This window comes from Tinamus guttatus, unplaced genomic scaffold (genome assembly GCF_059628265.1).
Source record: "Tinamus guttatus ecotype Peru unplaced genomic scaffold, ASM5962826v1 Tinamus_guttatus_pri_ptg000004l, whole genome shotgun sequence".
NCBI lineage: Eukaryota > Metazoa > Chordata > Aves > Tinamiformes > Tinamidae > Tinamus > Tinamus guttatus.
Window position 1 is genome coordinate 17156286 of NW_028288538.1, and position 18313 is coordinate 17174598.

General features: G+C 40.9%; 2 protein-coding genes across 2 annotated transcripts in view; both read left to right on the forward strand.

The window, feature by feature from the left end:
- The window catches only part of UBE2Q2 (ubiquitin conjugating enzyme E2 Q2), a 38493-nt gene extending 33608 nt beyond the window's left edge, over positions 1–4885 (forward strand). The window contains exons 10-13 of the mRNA XM_088519834.1: positions 125–173; positions 1155–1250; positions 2253–2319; positions 4105–4885. Of these exons, the coding sequence (XP_088375960.1) occupies positions 125–173; positions 1155–1250; positions 2253–2319; positions 4105–4136 (244 nt within the window). The 3' untranslated portion in view covers positions 4137–4885. The remainder of the gene's footprint in view (positions 1–124; positions 174–1154; positions 1251–2252; positions 2320–4104) is intronic.
- Positions 4886–6046: 1161 nt separating this feature from the next.
- Positions 6047–10530, forward strand: FBXO22 (F-box protein 22). Its single transcript, XM_088519843.1, has 7 exons — positions 6047–6163; positions 6275–6407; positions 6749–6836; positions 7270–7365; positions 8283–8447; positions 9069–9234; positions 9950–10530. The coding sequence occupies exons 1-7, from the start codon at positions 6060–6062 to the stop codon at positions 10377–10379; spliced, it is 1182 nt and encodes a 393-aa protein (XP_088375969.1). The 5' UTR covers positions 6047–6059; the 3' UTR covers positions 10380–10530.
- The last annotated feature ends 7783 nt before the right edge of the window (positions 10531–18313 follow it).

Here is an 18313-nt window from a genome sequence, read left to right on the forward strand (position 1 = left end):
GTCTAAATTATGACATACTGCTCTTCAGAGCAGTTCAGCTTTGTGAGCAAAAAAGGCCAAACTGTGAGAGCCTGTGCATGTTGGTGTTAAACTAATGTAATTAATTTTGTGCATTTATTTCTAGGTATGTTCTAGGTGGAGGTGCGTTATGTATGGAACTTCTTACCAAACAGGTGAATGCAGACTCTCTTCCTCTTGTTACTGGAGTGCCAAGATTGATCATGAAAGGTGCACTGCTTTAGTAAAAAGATACTTGACAATTTTTATCCAAATAATAACAAATCACGCTCTAAAATAACGAAAATAAGTTCCTCCCCCTGAATTTAAGAATCCCTGCATGGATTATATCGCATACTTCCAAAGAAAGCATGGTGTAATATACCTTAGTCCCACAAAATTTGCCTTGCTGAATTTATACAAGTTTTCAATCTTTTCTGCCTTGAATGGGTTACAGTAGGTTTGAGGAAGAAGCTATATGTAAGAGCACCTCAGTTTTCCTTTTTGTTTTTTCAGAGCTTCTTAAGTGAAGCCAGTGTAGAAGAGATTTCCTTTGAGTCTTGAGGAGCAAGACATTCTGTTTTCTTTTCCAGAAGCTGCTGTTATTGCACAGTCAGTTCTGGAGAAGTGTGGAATGTAGGAGACTGTAGGACTGTGCAATTTTTGAATAGACAGTGACTGTTGCCTTTTTTTATTTTTAATCTTTTTAAATGATAAAACTTGTTGCAAGCTTGGCAGAAACTTCTGTGAGCTCTGGAAGGTGGAATAATGTCAGAGAGAAGCAGTATCAATGCAAAATCATCTTGGTTCACCTATGTGCTTCACTAGGAAGCAGTCTTCTAAAGTTGTAATTTGTGGGGTTAATGAAAATATCTAGATGCCATAATGTGGCTGTTCTTGTTTCTTTCTTGCCATATTCTGGATATGTGTACAACTTGGCCTATGTCTCCCTACAAATTCTTAGTGTGTACAGTTACGCTTTTCTCTTGGAAATAAAAGTTACTAATTGAAAATGAGTAGTTAAAAGTATAACAAAGCTATAATAACCTTTTCTCTGTTGGCGGAAAAATCCCCCAGACATACATTCCCAAACAGCTTGCAAGATGAACACAAGAAGCAAATACATGTTATATAGAAGTATTTCCTTCTTCCTCCAGGGCTGGAGCAGTGCCTATTCAATAGAGTCAGTCATCATGCAGATCAACGCCACTTTAGTCAAAGGAAAAGCCAGAGTACAGTTTGGAGCCAACAAGGTAAATACACTGTGCATGTCACTTAAATGAATTTCTGTTGGGTTTCTGTTTCTTTGTTGACCTCGGTGGAATAGTCTTAATGACAGAAGTGTTAGTGCATATATATAGATACATATCTGTATATGTATATTTGAATTTTTATTTGCCTTAAAGTAGATAATTTGCACTTATGAGTTTGCAAAATGATGAGTATGTGAGGAAGAAAAGCTCTCGGGGTGGGCAGTGTCTTGTAAGTGGGTAGATTTGTACCCTTCCCATGTTCATCATGTCGCTTTTTCCCTGTAATCTTGTTCTCTGTGTCGAGCTTCAGGATCTCTTTCTGATTCCCTTAAGGAATTTAAAATCTTCAGTCTGACCTGACACAATTCCAAATCATGCTGTGGTTTTTCAAGAGGGTTTGGGAATTCTGGCTCTCTGAGCAGGGCTGCACATAACAGCCTCACTGCCATGATTGCATACACTAATGTTAAGAAGTTCTCATTTTGCCAGACTATACACTTAAAATTTTATGAAAGGGTGAAAAAATAATACCATACAAATACTTCTGAGTCAACCATTCAGCATTAGTCTTAAACATAACTGACTTCCAAGTGTGCATACTTGGACACACTTCCAAGTAATGTACTTAATGTGCTTAAAGGACAAGTCACTTTGAAGTGTTAGGTGCTAGTCTCAGAAGAGGTTTAAATATTTTCAAGCCCAAGAAATTGTGACTTGTGTGCTAATTTCTAGGTAGTGATCTAGGTAGAGAAGATGGAATACGAGTGTGATGCATAATTCTGACGTTGCTGTTGAAATTATCACTGTATACTTGGTTTAAGTATTTTATCACATTTCCCTCTAGTCTGGTAAATGGTCAGCTGAGCAACACACTTTGGAATTATCTCTGGTTCTGAACCCTTTGAAAGAGGGGCCTTTCCGACAGCAGGGGTGTATGGTTGATTTATTATCATGATGGAGAAGAAATGACAAGATAAAGCTATTGTCTTTTTTTCCTTTCAGAATCAATATAATCTAGCAAGAGCACAGCAGTCCTATAAGTCACTAGTACAAATACATGAGAAAAATGGTAAGTACATTCTTGCAGTATTTGATATTTGACAGCAGTAAAACTTAGTGTTAGACTGTTTTAATGTTGGCTTGGAAAAAACATAAATAGAGTTTATTTTCATATCTTACTGGGAAGACAAAACTACCTAAAGTAACTAGACTGACAATTCCTGTGATTTTTCCAGTTTATAAGAATGTAAGCTATGTTCTTACTATCTTTCGAAAGGTAGTTGAATTTAATTTTCATTCAGTTGTCCTAGTGGATTTAGTGTTACTTCACTTCAAGATATATAGTACCTCCTGGAAGCTTTCTTGCCCGTTTCCAAAAAGGTGCTATCCAAATAATGCAAGAGCAAAGTAGCAGTCATTCAGGAAAAACTGAAGTATAAAGAAAGGGCCAAAGACTAAAAAGTATGAAAAAGTCTAGTACAGTGCACTGTCCGCAAAACTGTGCGATGGAAATGGGAGCCACGTTCTATTTAAAGCCAGTTAATGGTATCTTGGTTGACCTAAGACAAATGTTAAAGGGCTTCAGGTATAATCTTGCCTTTATGACAGGATGGGATGGCAACGATTGATCTGAGGCTCTGGAAAGTTTAAGTGACTTAATATGTCTTATAAAAGTAATCAGTAGAGCTGGTGCCCTGATCTCGTGGCAAAGGAATTAGTCCCAATTCCCACTTCAGTGATGTTCTTTGCTCCAGATTGGACACAGCATCCTCTGGGAATTCAGGTTGCTGGGAACGAGAGCTTGTTTCAGTGTGACCATAGTGAACACCTCAGGTTCCCCTCCTCTAAAATGAGCACAGTGAATATGCTATTCACTATGAATACACTACTGGGAGATCAGTGCAGTGTTGGGAAGACAGCCAAAGATAATGTGCTTATAATGCTTTCCAATTTTATGACATACTGATCTTGCCATCAAGTTTTTTGCTTTTTTTTTAGATAGCTACCAAAGCCAGCATGGCTGTCTGGTTTTACTTGCAGCTATATGCTAGCCTTGACCACAGTGCTAAGTGCTGCATCAGAAGTTCTACACAAAACATTCACACCATTTATTACTGCTGCGAAAGGTGTCTCTGTTAACTTATGGCTGCTCCTTATTCTTTGGGACAACATAAATAGGCCTGTACCAAATGTAGAGAAATTTTTATTGCAGTGGCTGGGAGAACAAAGATTGGAGATCTGGAGATGACCAGGTCAAGTCAGTCTTACTTGGCTCGTTGGGTTTTGGCATGAATAGCTTGTCTCCTTTTATGATCCAGCTGCCAAACCCTGACATTGCTGAGCCTGTTCCTACACAAAGATTTGCAGAAGTAGGGTAAAACTTTCAAATACTTGTGTGTGCCCAGCTCTTCAACATGCAAGGTGGGATTTATATATTCTCCCTGTGCAGTCATATTTGTATGTCTGTATGTGTTAAGTGGCTGGAATGACCTGCTTTTTACCCTTATTTTCTTATAGCAATGTTTCTCCTTTAACAGCTCCCATTATTGGTGTCCATCTTGTTATATGGCAGTAGCAAGATAGCTGCTGTGATATAAGGAAAAAAACACCACCACCACCAACAAAAAAAAACCCACAAAAGGATTTTCTTTTATTTTCATACAGAAATACTGGGTCGGGTCCTGGAATATGCCAAGTGCTTTATCTGCCACTAGCATTTAAGCCACTGATTCTCACTGAACTGGTTTCCTTGTGAGAGGAAAGGAGCCAGTTCAGCTCTCAATCTCCCACAGATTCAAGGAAAGATCATCGTAACGTGATGTTGGTACCTAATGGGTTTCTCTGTTCCCCGCAGGCTGGTACACTCCTCCAAAGGAAGATGGTTAATACCGAGGACTGTCGTATACCTGGACCAACATCAACAAAGCGAGCTATTTTTTATGTTTTCCAACACACACAGACTCAAGCTATGAGTGCCCCTATAACAGCTGTACTGAAGACTTTAGCTCTTAGATAAGTTAGTGGATAATCTGTCAACTGACACTTAAAGTATAAGTTACAGCCTTACCATTCCGCTCTTCTTAGATATCTCGGACTGAGCAGTTTTGGCCTTTACTGCATTTGTTCTTATGGATTAAGCATATTTGGGTCAACCCTTCCCTTCCCCCCTTTTTTATTTAAAAGTGTAAACTCCCTAAAGCAAGCTATCGAGTTACTAAGGATCATTAAATAGGAGTTGTTCACACACTTTTGTGTATTTCTTACCTTTTGCAGGATGCAGACTGCAGAGACTTGCATTGTATCGTTTCATTTAAAGCCAAGAAGTTTAATACATTGTTTAATACTATTTTAGGAAATGTCAGGTCTTGCAAATCACGGTAGTTTTTCTGGTCTAAAATGACAGCATTTGTAGTATTTCCAAATTAATGATATAGGAAAAACACGTGTATGTTAAGTCATTAAACATTTTTTCATGGCTGTTTGAGAATATGAACTGTTTCTTGGAGAAGATGCTCTTTGTTTAGATTATGTTTTTTGTTTTGTTTTTAAGCAGAGCAAGGCTGTGCCAATAAAACCTTGTAACTAGTCACTTCCACTGGGGCATCAGAACTTGCTGGGCTGTTCCTGCTACTGCTCGGCTCAACCTACTCACCGAGAGCCGCAGTATGAAGCTTGAAGTTATTTAAAATGCTAAAAAACCTTTTTAGGTGTTCCATTTTTATTAACGGGTTGTTGCAATCATTTATAAACTAATGAACTTCTAAAGTGATTGGCACAAATTGAGGTGAAAGTCCTTGAATGAAAAGTTTTTTTATCTAAAAAAGCTATAATAAAGTACAAGAATGCATCATCTGCTTCAGAGATTTAAGGAATGTTGCCATAGTTGTGAGAGTGGTTTTGCCATGGAGAGACTAATGGGAACTGCTGTTTCTTTCATAGGAAATGAATGAACCTGGGTCTGTGTAACCACGCCGTTCATTGCCTTATGAGCGTGGATCTGTTTAGGTTGCAGCCCTCGGTGTTGCCTTGGGAGACGTCTCGTACAGTGCACACCATGGGCGAAGTGCTCCTAGAGGCCCAGGAACATATTTTTGTTATATTCTTTTTTGTTGATTATCAAATTTGTGCTGTGTTCTCTTATTAGGCACCTGTGGGTCCTTGTGCGTTTGCTTCTTGATCCAATTTTTAGCTTGAAAGAAAAATAAGAGATTTGGCACTGCTTCCGATACACGTTGTTTGGGCTCCCCTCTCGGCCACGGGGGGTGACTGCCAGCCTTTCTGCTCACTTGGTTGTACATATTATATTTGTATAAATTCCTGGTAGCCAGACGCTGATGTAGCCCCCCGTGCGAGGCAGAGCCACCAGCGTCGCCCTCCTCGCAACCTGAGGAGGCTGAGCCGCCTCCGGCGCCCCGCGGGCTCGGCATGCTTTGGTTTGGGTTTACTTTCCTTCTTTTTTGCCCTTTCCTTTTCCTCCCTCATTGCAGAATTACTTGGCAATGTACAGTAATTTGTAAACTTGCATCAAGTTTATGAATAAAAACCATTTTAAGAACGGCCGCCTCCTGTGGTTACTGTGGGGGGGCGGCGGGAGCCGTCATGGCGCCGCGGCTGCCTCGGGCGCGCCCCTCCCACCGCCGCCAGGTGGCGCCCGCGCCGCTCCCGCCGCTCCTCGGGCGCGCGCACGGCGCGACCGTTGCTTGCGGCCGTTGGCGTCACGCGCGCGCCCGCCGGAAGGGGAGGCGGCCCGCGGCCGGCAGCCGTCGCGCCGCGCGTGACGCGGCCGTTGGCGGGGAGGCCGCCGCGGCCATGGAGACGGACGCGCGCGGCGCGGCGGTGCTGGGCGGCCTGGCCGAGGTGGTGGAGCGCGTCCTCGGCTTCCTGCCCACCAAGGCGCTGCTGCGCGCCGCCTGGTAGGGCCGGCCCGGCGCGGCGCGGGGGGCTGGGGGTGCGCGCGGCGGCCGTTGGCGGCGGGCGGGTGCGGGGCGCCGTTGGCGGCGGCGCTGACCCGCGGTGTTTCGCAGCGTGTGCCGCCTGTGGAGGGAGTGCGCCCGGCGGACGCTCCGCGCGCGGCAGCGCCTCGCCTGGGTGTCGGCGCTGGAGCCGGGCCCCGGGGAGAGCCACGCGCTGGTGCGCGCCCTGGCCCGCGAGCTCGAGGTAGGTGCTGCGCGGCCCCCCGCGGCCCCCCGCGGCCCTCCTGCCCTCCCGCACAGACGCTGTGAGGGCCCCGCTGTCTGCAGAGAGGGGGTGCCGGCCCCACTGCTGCTGGCAGAGATGCCCGCAGCCGCGAGCTCCTTTAACGAGGGCTTTGCAGGGCTTAGCTGCAGAGGGGCCCTGTAAACAAAGCTGGGGAAATGGCAAAAGTGAATGTAATCACCTCTTTTCCTCCTGCTTTTTCTGTCTCGCACGCTTTTTTTCTTATTTAGCTTATGTCTGTTAAAGGCATGTTCTGAGAAGCGGCTAACTAGCGTAATCTTGCTCCTTGCATCTTTTTATAGAAGGTGCATGTGCTGCCACAAACTGTGCTCTACATAGCAGATGCAGAAACCTTCAGTGGACATGAGGAGTGCCATGAACAAAAGAAAGGTAACCATTAAAATTACATATTTATAAGTGTTAAAAATACTTATTCTTTCTTACAAGAAGCACCTGCAGTTAAGTACAGTGTGTGATAGAAAAGTCAGCTGAAATGGAATTCTCTGAATTTCAGAGGAAATTAAATCTTTTGCCCAAAAAAAAAAGTGATTGTGCAGATGAGTGTTTGTGTTATGAAATGCAGTCCAACACATGTACGTGGCTCTGTGTGGCTTTGCATTCACACAAAAGCGTACGGTGATTGGTTTTCTCATCCTTGTCAGGGTGCTTATTCCGCTCTGTACCCTACAGATAGTTCAGGTTTGCCAAGTTGTTTACTGGGCAGCCGTTGATTGGGAGTGTTATTTAAATAGAGTGAGACTAACTGTAAGGCTTGAACTCCTTTAACTTCTCTATGTCCTCCCCCACCCGTTTTTTTTAACAGCAAGAAAAAGAAACAGTAAAGAAACAGCGACTGAGCTGGAAAAATTGTTGCCAAAGCGATGCCAAGTTCTTGGACTCGTCACCCCAGGGATTGTAGGTAGGACAAAAAATGTGCGATCTGATGTGACATCAGGTTGAAGATGTCTAGGGTATTGCAGGTGTTTTCAGGCTTCCCTGTATTGCAGCTCCATGTGTTTTTGCGTGCACAGTCCTGCAGACCGAACGGAACATGCTCACAGATTATTACCTGGTGCTGCTCCCACCTTGTTCAGTCCTAGCTTCAATGTGAAGGGATTCGCACTGTTGCTGCTAAAGCACAAGTGCTCTAAACTTTTACTTTATGCAGTCATTGAAAAGGTTGATTTAATTTAATTTAATTGGGAGAAATTAGATACAGCAGGGATTTCAGAGACACTGGAGCCATCGGGGATTGAATGTGAAAACCAATGAGCAGGTTTACTCAGAAGACACTAAGCAAGCCGGATCACTGCAGCAGACTTCGCCAAAGTCAAATGCAACTTCAGCATTTCCAGGCAAAGTGATGACATTTTCGTTTGTATTGTGATTGTGCTGGTCTGAGACACAGTTGTCTTAACTGCTTCTAGATTTTCATTAGTTGGTACCTTAATGTAATTATATTTCTTAGATATGTGCATGTTTTAAAAAGTTATATTGTGAGCAGTTGTACAGGGAGGTCCCAGGTATGTGATGTCCTCAGTGTGAATCCATTTGGTTTGGTCCAGCAAGAGGCATTAACACTAGTGATGGAAAATTCACAACTTCCCTTGGTCTTTTTCTAGTACTTCGTTTTTTATCACTAGAAACGTTTTTTTTTTTTTTTTTTTTTTTCCTAATTTGTTACCTTAATATCTCTCCCTCCAGTGTAAGAGCTTTTCCTAGTAACTGTGATCATGGAGGACAAATTACGTTCTTGCATAAGGGCAACAAACCTGCAGGCAGAAGTGTTGGGATCACAGTACACAAGATGTGGGGTTTTTTTTTGTGTCTTTGTAGTTACCCCTATGGGTTCAAGCAGCAATCAACCTCAAGAAATTGAAGAAGGTGAAGCTGGCTTTGCTCTTTTGTTCCCCAAAATTGATGGGGTGAAAATCCAAACTTTCCATTTTTTTAAAGACGTAAAGAACAGAGTCTTCGATGAAAACAAATTTGCGGAAGCAGGTGTGTATTTCTTCTCCATTTCACCTGGGGTTTTGCGAACTGTTATGTGGCTTTTTTAGGGTCCTGCATGGAACTGGGTGGAATGACCAGCTTGTGTGCTATCCCCACGCACAGAGCACTTGGTGGCTCCAAAGGGCTACTGAAGATACTTATACACCTCTGCTCTTCCCTTATTCTGGAGTATTAAGGTTGAGTTATACTGAATATTGAACTCAGATTTCTGCAGCTAGCTTCTAGGCAGTCCTGCTCAGAGGAACATTTATGCTTGTCGATATATGTGGTATTTTGAGCATTTCCCTATTTGTGGAAAATAATCATAGATATCCCCTGTGCCATTGTGAGTGGTTCCTATACTAAAGCTCAAATATTCTGCTGAAGAAGTTGAAAACTGGAGGAAACTAGTGTAATTTTCTCTGTGCTCGATTCTTTGCTGCAGTTTGCTTGTATGTGCAGGTACCAGCTGCCTGGCTGATTGTTTTCATGATCGTGGCAGTGGGAAGCCGTTACTAAATGGGTGATGTATTACTTACGGAGAGAGTGGAAGAGTTTAAACAGGGTGTTTGGACTTCAGAAGTCAAAGTCTGAAAATAAAAGGATTGACATTTTTGTTTTTATTACTAGGTCTGAAAAATAATCCAGACCTGCGTGTGGTTCTTCTGTTCGGCTATAATTCCTGGAAGTCTGGAGCTACTCGTTTTCTTCATCAAATAGTCAATCCTTTGAATGAAAAAAGTATCATCCTGGCTGGGGGACAAGTGGAGGGCTTTACATCACTGACCTCTGAAAAGTAAGTATCTTTTTTAAGCTGAATTGTGAAGGAGATTTAAAACAGGAAAAACAGGTATGGTGCTGGGCCCAAAAACACTGTGACTAGTGAGGAGCCAGGAGCCAAACATCCCTGCAAGTCAGAGTGCTGTTACTGAGCTTATTACTTGAAAAATCAATCAAACAAAAAAACATACAAATGCACAAAACCACTGTAGATACAGTAGTATTCCTTACTGGAAATGCCTGTTAACAGAAGTAAAATGGTACCTTTTGGAGAGAGTGAAGTCCAGCTGTTGTACTGGGATCCAGGAAAAATTTAGTTGAGATTAATAAAATGTTAATAGGTAACTACCAAAACCAATGTGTCCTGACTAACCAAGGAGACTGAGACAACATGGATCTGCAGCCATTACTCATTGCTGCCCAGGTTTGATATTTAAATTCTGAACGTCTTGATTTGTCCATAGTTCTGCTGGAGTTACAGAGCTGTGACTTAAGTGAACTGCCAGATTGGCAAGTAGCTAATGCATAGGAAAGTTCCACCAGGAAAGTTCTGCCTCTATTTGCTTCGTGTTTAAAAAGAAAAAAAATGTTGTGCGTGTTTTGGTGTGAGGAGCTTTGAGAATCCCTTCGGGAGGTTGTTGGTACGGAGCCCCGCGTCGGCTGCAGCAGGAGCTAGGCGAGCGCCGCGGTGCCCCGGGAGGCTTTGTAACGCGCCGTGCGTTGCCTTTCAGTGCCAGCGCGCAGCCCAGCGATGCCTGCGGGGTGGTCGGCCTGGCCTTCAGCGGTCCCCAGATCCAGAGCGCGACCGTTCTGTTAGACCAGGATGTAACTGATGAGAGGACAGCAGAAGCCGCCATGCAGCGCCTCAAAGCAGCCAACATCCCCGAGCGTAACACCGTTGGCTTCATGTTTGCCTGCGTTGGCAGAGGATATCGGCATTACAAAACCAAAAGGAATATGGAAGCAGATGCATTTAGGAAGTTTTTTCCAAATGTTCCGCTCTTTGGCTTTTTTGGACATGGAGAAATAGGATGTGATCGAATAGTTACCGGGAATTTCGTACTGAGAGAATGTAATGACATAAAGGAGGACCTGCTTCATGGTTATACTACAGTTATGACTGTTATTCATCTTGGTTCAACTAAAGCAAACAAAGTGTAATGTTTTTAATGCACCAGTGAGCTGTTTGCTTTCATTACAGAAAACAGAAAAGTCTGGAAGAGTGGATATCTTGCCGCGAAAGCACCTTCCAAAACGTAATTTTCTTAACATTATCAAATCTTGTAGTCTGCGTAGCATTTATTATGGTAGCTGTGGGGAAGCTTTGCATTTTGCATGATCCTGTATGCACATCAGCAATGCAGGTAAATTGTAATTGATGGAACTTGGCAACTGAGGAAAGCCACTTTCTTCTAAGATGAGAAAAGTTTCCACAGATAGCGGCTGGAATCCAAATGTCAACATGTGGAAATAAAAAAGTATTTTGATATTATCTATTTATGTATGTAAAACAATCTGGAAGAACTACTGATGCATACTGAGATACTGATGCATGAAATCCACTTCTTTCTGGATTTTATTTCAAGAGATGTGCAACTTGCCTAGATAGAGTCCTGTTTACAAAGCTAAACTGTTTTACTGGATAAAATAAATGATTACTATCTTTAGATAGCAATCACAATACACTCACTAAATAAACAATTAAAATAAGCAAAAGTACCTTGTCTTCTGTTTTTGGAGAAGAGGAATCTTTGAAGAGATGTCCAGTTATAAAATCACCTTTTCTGACCATCTGAATTGAATTTTAAGAGTCTTAAATATGTGATGTAGAAAGGTTGTCCGTTGCCTTTTATGTAGTAGCAATTCCAGTCTTGGTGCTCAAATATTGAGCTTATGCAGTGAAAATGGACTGGTCCCCTTTTCTTGGCAGTTCTCTTGCAGCATCGTGCCCGTACAGAAGGTGGTTTCTTTCAGAAGCATTTTGCTTTTTGTTTAGAAATTGTGGACCATGAAATAGTTGACTTTGTTGCATTTAGATGCCAATTCTTTGGCTTTTGTATGTTTTATTTATCTCAGCTGCAGGACAAATTATTTCTGGAGCTCTCTACACTGTAGCTTTTACACCAGTCACCTGCTTTGATTTCTGCAGCTGGAATCTAGTATTACAGAGTTCAAAGGAGTAAATTCAGTGTAGTCTCAGTATACTTGTAATAGAATTCCTCCTTTTTCTTTTCACTTAGTAACAGAGCAACAAGAAAATAAGATTGATTTTGTATTATTTCACCACTCCTCTAAAAGCCAAATCAGGCAGCTGTCCTTTCTTCAGTTTAACAAAAAGAGTGCTTGGCTCTATGTCGTACAACAAAATAACATTTATGTTACAATTCTAAATGCCAAGACTACAGTGTGCGACTTTCTACCAGTGTAGAGTTAAAAACTAAACAACAGAAAAGCAACAGGGTGCACCAGAAAATAGGTGAACTATGCAAAGGACCCCCTGGGCATCCAGCAGTACAAACGTGTCCAGAAGTGCCTCCTCCAGGCAGGTTGTGAGCACAAGCACGAGCGACAGCAACGCGGAGCAGGAGAGCACGTTTGAAGCGGCTGATCAGAGCAGGGCTCTCTGCACCCAGTTTGCCCACAGTCAGGACACCTAATATTTTGCTGATAGTGCGAGAAGTGATGCCAGGAACCAGAACGGCTGGGACTGCTACCTTGCACCTTAGTGTCTCTTCTGGGCCCTCTCATGTGACAGAGAGGTCATGTCACTCATAAAATTGCATATATCTATGATTAAAATGTTTAGGCATCCAAATCCATTTAGCTTTCATGCCGTCATGTGGTCTTAAACTGCAATAGCTCCTGAGTGAAGCTAAAATACATCTGCTTAAAGGGCAGCTTATGCCTCCTGTTTGATGCAGCGTACCAAAAGCCAATGCTTGTTCTTAATAGACTTAGAAATTTTGCAGTACAGTGATTTATACCTCTCCCTCTCAAAAAAACAGCCATATTTTTTTGCGTTGCAAACAAGCTAAGCAAATATTCAGCAACTGAGGCAAGTATGAATAGCAAGGCTACTTACCCAACATTCAAAGACAACTCTGACAACAATCATCTGCACAATTAAGAGGGCTGATGGTAATCTGTTTCTTGTAAGCATATGTAATCCTTAAGTGACCACAACTGGATATTGTTACGGTGATGAAGTGACACCTTCAAAGGCACAACACTGGCAGGAAAATGTGTGTGGCGGGGGCGAAAGCAGGGTAGCAGGTAAAAGGTAAAAAAAAAAAAAAACAACGTTTTTCTCGTATGTTGAATGCAAGTGAGGTTTCGTGCAATATTTTTTCTTTTAATGCCTCTTTTGATTAAGTGAACTGTAGCTGTCAAAAGTACAAAAACAAGCAAAATGACGCGATATATAACATCTCGGTACAAATCTAGAAATCCTCTCCTTAGGAAATGTTACTACAATGTGCATTTGTAAGAAAGCAAGAATAGTCTGATGAACAAGAGCCAATTTATGTTAATTTTAACAACTGTACTGTCAGAAAGCAAATTTGGTTGAACCCTGCAGAAAACTGCAAAGACAGAGAGCACAATTTTTGTCACTTTCTGTGCCTGAAGATTTGTTTTAGCTCAAGTTAATATTGGAACAAGCCTTATTTTAACGGATGAATGAGTCATAGTGAATCATGCCCTTTTGGCAGGGAACAGTAAAGGAAGATGTTTAAATGATGCTGCTAAACTCCGGCTTTCGGGATGAGGAAGACGTGGCTGGTAAGAGTGCAAACCTCCAAGTGAGATTTTTGGGGAAAAACATGTTTATGTATATTTCTTAATTAATTTTTAGTTAAAAATCTGCCTCAGGAATCACTCTGTGTCATCATGTTCTCTTAATTTATTTTGGTCTTTTTGAAAAAAATGGAAAACTTAGAACCTCTTTTCCCTAGTAATAATTCTTCTAGTTTTCATTAATCTTTGTATAAGACAAGAAGTTTGGTAGTGACTTAATTTTTTTAAACACCTAGTTTTTATGGTCAAATCAGAGGACAAATCTGAAATATTTGCCAGCCATACCCTACTTTAATTTTAATCCATGGAACAATACAGGAAAATAAAGTTACAAACCAGAAGTTTGCGTGAGTGGAAGTTTTTTATTTTGAGAAGTTACAAGGATAGTAAATATGTAATATAAATGTTCTTTGATAGGGTCTTTTATATTATTATCTCCAAGCACTCTGCAAACATTAAGAAAATAATTATTTCCCCCTGAAATGTGATAATTTTTCATGATTATATGAAGGAGAGATTTGTTGAAATTTCAAGACTTTGGTTTGGGTGTTCATTTTACACTATGAGCTTGTGGTAGGTCTCTGAATCATCTGAGGCATTTTTTGCACATGAGAGCAGGGCAGATAAGCATGAGGACGTGATTCTCACAGTTCTTGCAATTTTATGGCCCAGTTCTGGGTAGTTCCTGCTTGTGAGCTGGGCGCTGGTGCCAGCGCGGCCCCGAGGAACCGGCTGCTCCTGCCTCCTCTTCCACAGGTGCCAGTTTTGGTCAAGCAAACACCCGCTTGGAGCTTGCGCTTTGTAATGATTTATGTCCTTTTATGCTTGTCTGCATTTCATAACGGGTGGGGAGCTTTTCTAAACTCACACATAACGATGGTGAAAACCTGGAAACTTTGCATTTCAAAGGAAGGTTTCAGGGAGGTTTGGAGTCTTTGGAAATTGTATTACCTGGAGACTTGTGTTTGAATTCTTAGTAGAGAAACAGCTGGTGGAAAAAGAAGTTTAGAAGGGCTTTGATGACAGGAGCACAAATGTCATCCCCAAATCTACCATTTTGTGCTTCTAAATCATTTCAACACTTTTAAAAAACAATTTATATACTGCTATCATTACATTTCACAGCTAGATCCTGGCTGAAGATAGCAGGTAGCACAAACAGCTTAAAATAAATGTTTCATAGTGATTCACGTCACTATATCAGTGGTACTCATGTCACCTCTTCAAGATAATTTTTCACAACTATAAAGAGTTAGAAACAGCTTTTTTTTTTTTAATTAAGCTTGTCTTATCTCAGCTGTCCGTACTGCGAGAGCGAGAGACAACACTGATCTCTCCCCTCCTCCTCCCCCTCAAAAAAACAGGAACTCTGCTAGACTCTACAAAACTGGTGAAAATGTCAGAACAGTTTAAAGACAGCAGAGCCGTGACTGCCATGTCAGAGAAAGAGGAGCACAGTGAGTACAACACAGATTTGCATAACTGAGCCCTGCTAAATATTCCTCCACTGGATGCTCAGTTACATTTTCTAATCTCATCACCTGCATGTACAAAACTTGTGGTCAAAATATCACTGAGAGGGTAACTTGTGAAGAATCTGTAGGTAGACTGAAAAGAGAGTTCAAATGCTACACAAACTGACACAGAGGTGCTCTTTAAAGTGTTAGAGGTCTTTTTTGTTTTGTTTTAATTTAGGAGATGAAACCAACAATATCTTGACGCAATTTCCAGTTCCACATTTGCAAGTTCTATTTATACACCCTTCGATAGCTGTAGGATTAATTCCTGCTGAAAGGCTTTTTGGGTATCAGTCCCAATCACAGAATAGAGCGGCAATCTGCTTACATTAAATATCTGCATTTGTATTTGGTACTTTGCTATTGAGAAACTGCTCTAACTTGCATTAAATATAGCCTGCGTTGAACAGTCACAGTCACAAGAAAAGCAAAACCAGACATCCTTTGTAACAGACATTACAGCAAGTAACATTGCATACAGCAAGGGAGAACAGCTTTTTTTCAACCACATTTTGGCATACATATTTTCAAAAGATGGGAAATATAGCAGAACTTGTTTGAAAAGAAAAACCATCCTTTTCATTAGCTTTAACAAATATCTCCCTCATGATTTGTGCCTAAATTGTTTCATTATTCAATATTATCTGAGATACAGCCATGTTTTAGCTCTGCAGTTAAGGATTTGATCTGAGAGAAATATGATAAACATATATCCTGGTTATTTAATAGCATGGCTAGAGAACCACAACAGAATTTTGTTCTTTTTTTTTCTCTCCCACAAAAGGACACAGACAAATTTTTTCTAACATTCCTGGATTTGAATATGGGCCCAGTACATGCAAAAATTCTCACCCAAATTAATCCACTGTCATTCCAAACTTTATCCAAAGTAGCCTCATGTCATTTAAATCTGAAGGGTGCTACATAGCATTGAAGCATGATTTTGTTTTGGGGCTGTTTGTTTGTTTGTTTCTAATGCAAAAGAGTTGAGTGGCCCGTAAACCCGAATCCATCCTGGCAAAGGTTCTTGCTGTGCAGCTCCCTCTCCTGGGCATACACCTCCTGGTACGGATTTTGCTGAGAATATGACAGGAATTTTTATCCCTTTAGGTATGCTCATTGCTTTCCCTTTTCTGCCTGGGCTTTTACCAGTTCTGGTAGCTCCTACTATAAGAGCACCCTTACAACAGGAAGGAACGACACAGGCACAGTTGCTGTGGGGGTAACGTTTCTGTCTTCCATTTCTCCTCTGCTTTCAGTTTGTAAATAAATGAGTTGTGTTATTTAAGCCTCTCTGCTACTCCTTACAAAAGAAGGGCCATGAGAAGGAAAAAAAGGGTGTTTCTGTGCAGTAAATGGTGAAGAGGCAGCACAACCCTGCACTACCAAGCAGACTTCCCTGTGATTTTCTCCCTTAACATTTAATTACATAAGTCAAAAAATATGCAGCACAGAAATAGCCTTTTGTTTTATTTCAACAGCTATTTCTCTTTTCACTGATCTTTGCCCCTACTGTTCACTTGTGCCACTAAGGAAAAAAAATATATATTGACAATGTATAAGCAACATCTGAATTAGGCCTACAAAAAGTTTTCCTCTGTGTTTTGTGACTAAAATTTTCTGTTTACACATTAAGAAGAAACTTTTAGTATGAGATTCTGGAAGGAAAGCAAAACCATCAAGTATAAAAGTTTTTTTTTTTTTTACCTTAACATTATTAATACATTGATTAATTATATTAAACGTGGTTGCTAATTAATTAGGTGTATGCAGACCATCCACTTCCTCCCACCCTTTCAACTGGTGGGAGGATAGTTTCAAAGATGCCAAGAGCTGATATGTTTCATGAAAACAGGAGTCAAGTAAAGAGAGGCCCTTTCAGTGCTCTCTGCATGTGCGTAACATGCTTTCCAGCTCCAACCACAAGATCTGATCCATGGGAAAACTGTGTTTCCTTAGCTTTATTGCTCACTGAACTGCTTGCTTAATTTTGTAAGCAAGCATTCCTAGGTGGCTTTGTGCAGTTTTATTACATTAGCTTTAATGTTGGCTGCCCTGTACTTTGTGGCGTTTGGCCAACTTAAAATGAATTTGTAGCTTACTCTGATTTTGACCTGAAAGACAAATTCACTAGGCTTGTGAATTGGAATAACTTATTTGAGAAGCTGAAATGTTCGCAAATGCAAGGGATTTGAGGGAATCAGAATCATTAATAGGATTCCATTCAAAGGCAAGATTGTTTCATAAATGGACTTGTTTGCATTTAGACCATGCTTTCATTTAATCAGCTTGGTGTTTTGGTACAAATTCCTTCCTGGATAATGCAAACAAGTTGAGTGGCAATGAATTACTACTCCATATCTATCTGGAAAGCTGAGAGGGTTGTAAGAGTTTATGGAGTACAACTTCAGCCCATTTATTTCTTCCATCTTCTATTAGGATTTCCTTCCTAAATTTCCATTTCAGGCAACTGCTTTTCATTCCTCAGTGAAAGTAATGCCCTGAACTTTGCCGTTATTAAGTCTGAGTGGCCCACGCTCAATAACATATGGATGTTATCTAACAGCAATCTTCCCTGACTATTTGTCACTGTGGCTATGCATGGTATTTTAAGTAACACTGATTCTCATGTAGCTATCAATACCACTGCACATACCCTAAGCTCTATATTTATCAGTGGCATGTTCCTATGTGATGAAAAAATCACTTTTATATTTCCTAGCCTTTAAAACAACATTAGTAGCGTCCTTCAGAGTATCTGTTAATGGTTTGAAGTTCAAAAAATAAGGAATAAGCTCAGTTAATTTGGGGCAGAAGTGGTCTTTCAAAGCTTTGCAAAACTTAATTGAGATCTTATCTGGACCAGAGCCTCCTCCTGAGTCTGAGACTGATTTGATGTCTTTACAACCTCTCTGCAGATGTTCAGCTTTCACTTGGACCACAGCTTCTACGGCATGAGTCCTTAGAAGGTAATGAATTTCTTTGTTTTGTTTTCTAGTATTGATTACTGTATGATTTTCACTTCTTAGCTTATAGGCTGTAACAGTATATCCTTTCTTCTTTGTCTTACTGTGCTCTTGTGTAACACTGATTTAAAATACACACTATTTTTCCTGGCACCACAGCATGTAGCAGGCACCCCAGGGAAACAAGCTTATTCAAATTTTTCTTTGCACCTTTATGTGTATTTTTCTTTGCACCTTTATGTGCCATTGGTTTTCTTTCAGAAATGAGAAATATGCATTCTGCATTTTCCTTCCTTTCAATTCCTGGAGTTTTCTCAATTAACTTTCTCTTCAATACAACCCTATAATATATAATAGATAGTAATATATAATATATTAGTGTGATCAGCAAATGGTTATGTAAATAAAAAAAATGAGACTTCAGAGAGGGCATGACTTGTCCAGCCAAGACATCTGGCTGGATACTATTTTCTTTCAGGAACGGACTTGGTAAATAAGTTTCCTTACTTCCATGGTAGGAACTATCAGCTGTAGAATTGAAATTGAAAGCTGTAGAAGTGAAATTACCAGGAGATATTAGCAAGGCAAAAGGCAAAAACATCATGGAAGGTACCTTGCATAATACTAGGGACATGTACCAAGCAAAGAGTAAATACTCTGCCCAGTAAATCTCTTTTAACCATTATAAGCCTCTCAGCAATTTCTTTTAATTTGAATTAAAATCTTATGCCAGGAAGCTGTTCAGTACACTATAATGACACCTCACCCTCATGTTGCCTTACTATCAAAAAAGCAATATTAGCTGGAGGAAGCTATG